The sequence below is a fragment of the Alexandromys fortis genome, unplaced genomic scaffold (genome assembly GCF_014885135.2).
Source record: "Alexandromys fortis isolate MF-2015 unplaced genomic scaffold, M_Fortis_MF-2015_v1.1 scaffold_0, whole genome shotgun sequence".
Lineage (NCBI taxonomy): Eukaryota > Metazoa > Chordata > Mammalia > Rodentia > Cricetidae > Alexandromys > Alexandromys fortis.
Window position 1 is genome coordinate 22,381,544 of NW_026067949.1, and position 1,486 is coordinate 22,383,029.

The following is a 1,486-nucleotide window of genomic DNA, read 5'->3' on the forward strand; positions in this document are numbered from 1 at the left end:
TTTTTTTTTTTTTTTTTTTTTTTTTTTTTGAGACAGGGTTTCTCTATGTAGCCCTGGTTGTCCTGGAACTAGCTCTGTAGACCAGGCTGGCCTCCAACTCACAGATCCACCTGCCTCTGCCTCCAAAGTGCTGGGATTAAAGGTGTACACCACCACCACCCAGCTTCTTATTTTTATTTACTTTTTAATTTTTGAGACAAGGTCTCACTATACAGTCCTTGCTGACTTGGAACTCAGGCCTGCCTGTGCCTCCAAGTGCTGAGATTGAAGGTGTGAACAACCATGGTCAGCATTAAGTAGTACTTAAAGGGAAATCTAATATTTGTAAGGAAGTGAATTGTGACTCTTTAGTATTTGTAAAGTCACTACTGAAAGATTGAATTCTGGTGTATTGAGCATTGAAAGCAGATTTCACGCCAGATTCCAGTCTGGTGATGTCAGTTCTGTGTCTACCAGATTTAGCTGAAGGACTGAGCAGTGTAGACAAGAGACTCGGGATCCTTGGTGATTGGGTTTGGAGGTGGTGGTGGCGTTCTCATTGTGCCTGTATGGTGGCAGAGGGGAGATGACCAACTCCTCATAAACTCAAGCACCGAGCTCCTCTGACGCATGCTGAACTAAATGGAGCCTCGTGGGCTGAGAGGGATGTGTAGCTCAGGCTTGGCTCGGATGGGGACAGGCACCCATTACATTCAACCAGATCCCACCCGAGCACTCAGCTGCATGAGGTCGGCTTTATAAACATCAGGTTCAGGCTAATGAAGGGCAGGCAGCTCTCTGAAATGCCTTGTGCCGACGGCAGCACTTTGTAGAACGAGGAATAGTTAGCACTCACAGTGGGGTGAACGTGCAGAAGCAGACGCGCAGGCTCAGGGGTCGTCATGCATAACACTTGGGTATTTCAAGGAACAACAGTTGAGAGCAATTCTTTTTGGTCCCTGAGTAGCCCTGTGCTGTTATAGAGAGAGAAAAGGGAAGGGGAGGTGTGGTAAAGTATTATAATGTCAAAAAATATAATAAATCAAAACAGTAGGGGAAAATTTAAAAGATATGGAGTATTTAGGTGATAAAAATAGTGCCTTTGAGATTTGAGAGGAGGACAAGCCAGTACATACAATCCTTTGTGTGTGGGGAGGCGGGTGTTTCTGAAGTAGCAGCTTGTTGCTGCTTGCTTCAAGATGACATTAATGTATTCTATTTTTCCCAAATAGGTGAATTTTTCCTGAAAAATCTAGTGGCTAAAAGAAAAACGAAAGCTTCTAAAGTTTAGCCAAGACCTTCAGAATTACAGGAATTTGAAGATTTTACTTACAGTTGGTGCCAGCCTTTCAGGATTCCAGTGTATCTGACCAACGCTGTTGTGTCTGCAGTGTCTGGTGTCTGGTCCAGGAACAGGAGCAGGTAGCTGTAATTCCTCTCAGGCCATCCCCAGCTACCTGAGTAAGACCCGATCCCAAAATAAAAAAAAAAAAAAAAAAATAAAGAA

The 1,486-nt window shown here is 44.0% G+C and overlaps 1 protein-coding gene across 2 annotated transcripts in view; it reads left to right on the plus strand.

Annotated features, from left to right (window-relative positions):
- Lias (lipoic acid synthetase) overlaps positions 1 to 1,480 on the plus strand; it is a 17,005-nt gene extending 15,525 nt beyond the window's left edge. For both annotated transcript variants that reach the window (XR_007593217.1, XM_050149962.1), the window contains one exon: positions 1,212 to 1,480. Coding sequence is in view for 1 of the 2 variants with exons in the window: in XM_050149962.1 (XP_050005919.1) it covers positions 1,212 to 1,270 (59 nt within the window). In the remaining variant the exon portion in view is untranslated. The remainder of the gene's footprint in view (positions 1 to 1,211) is intronic.
- The last annotated feature ends 6 nt before the right edge of the window (positions 1,481 to 1,486 follow it).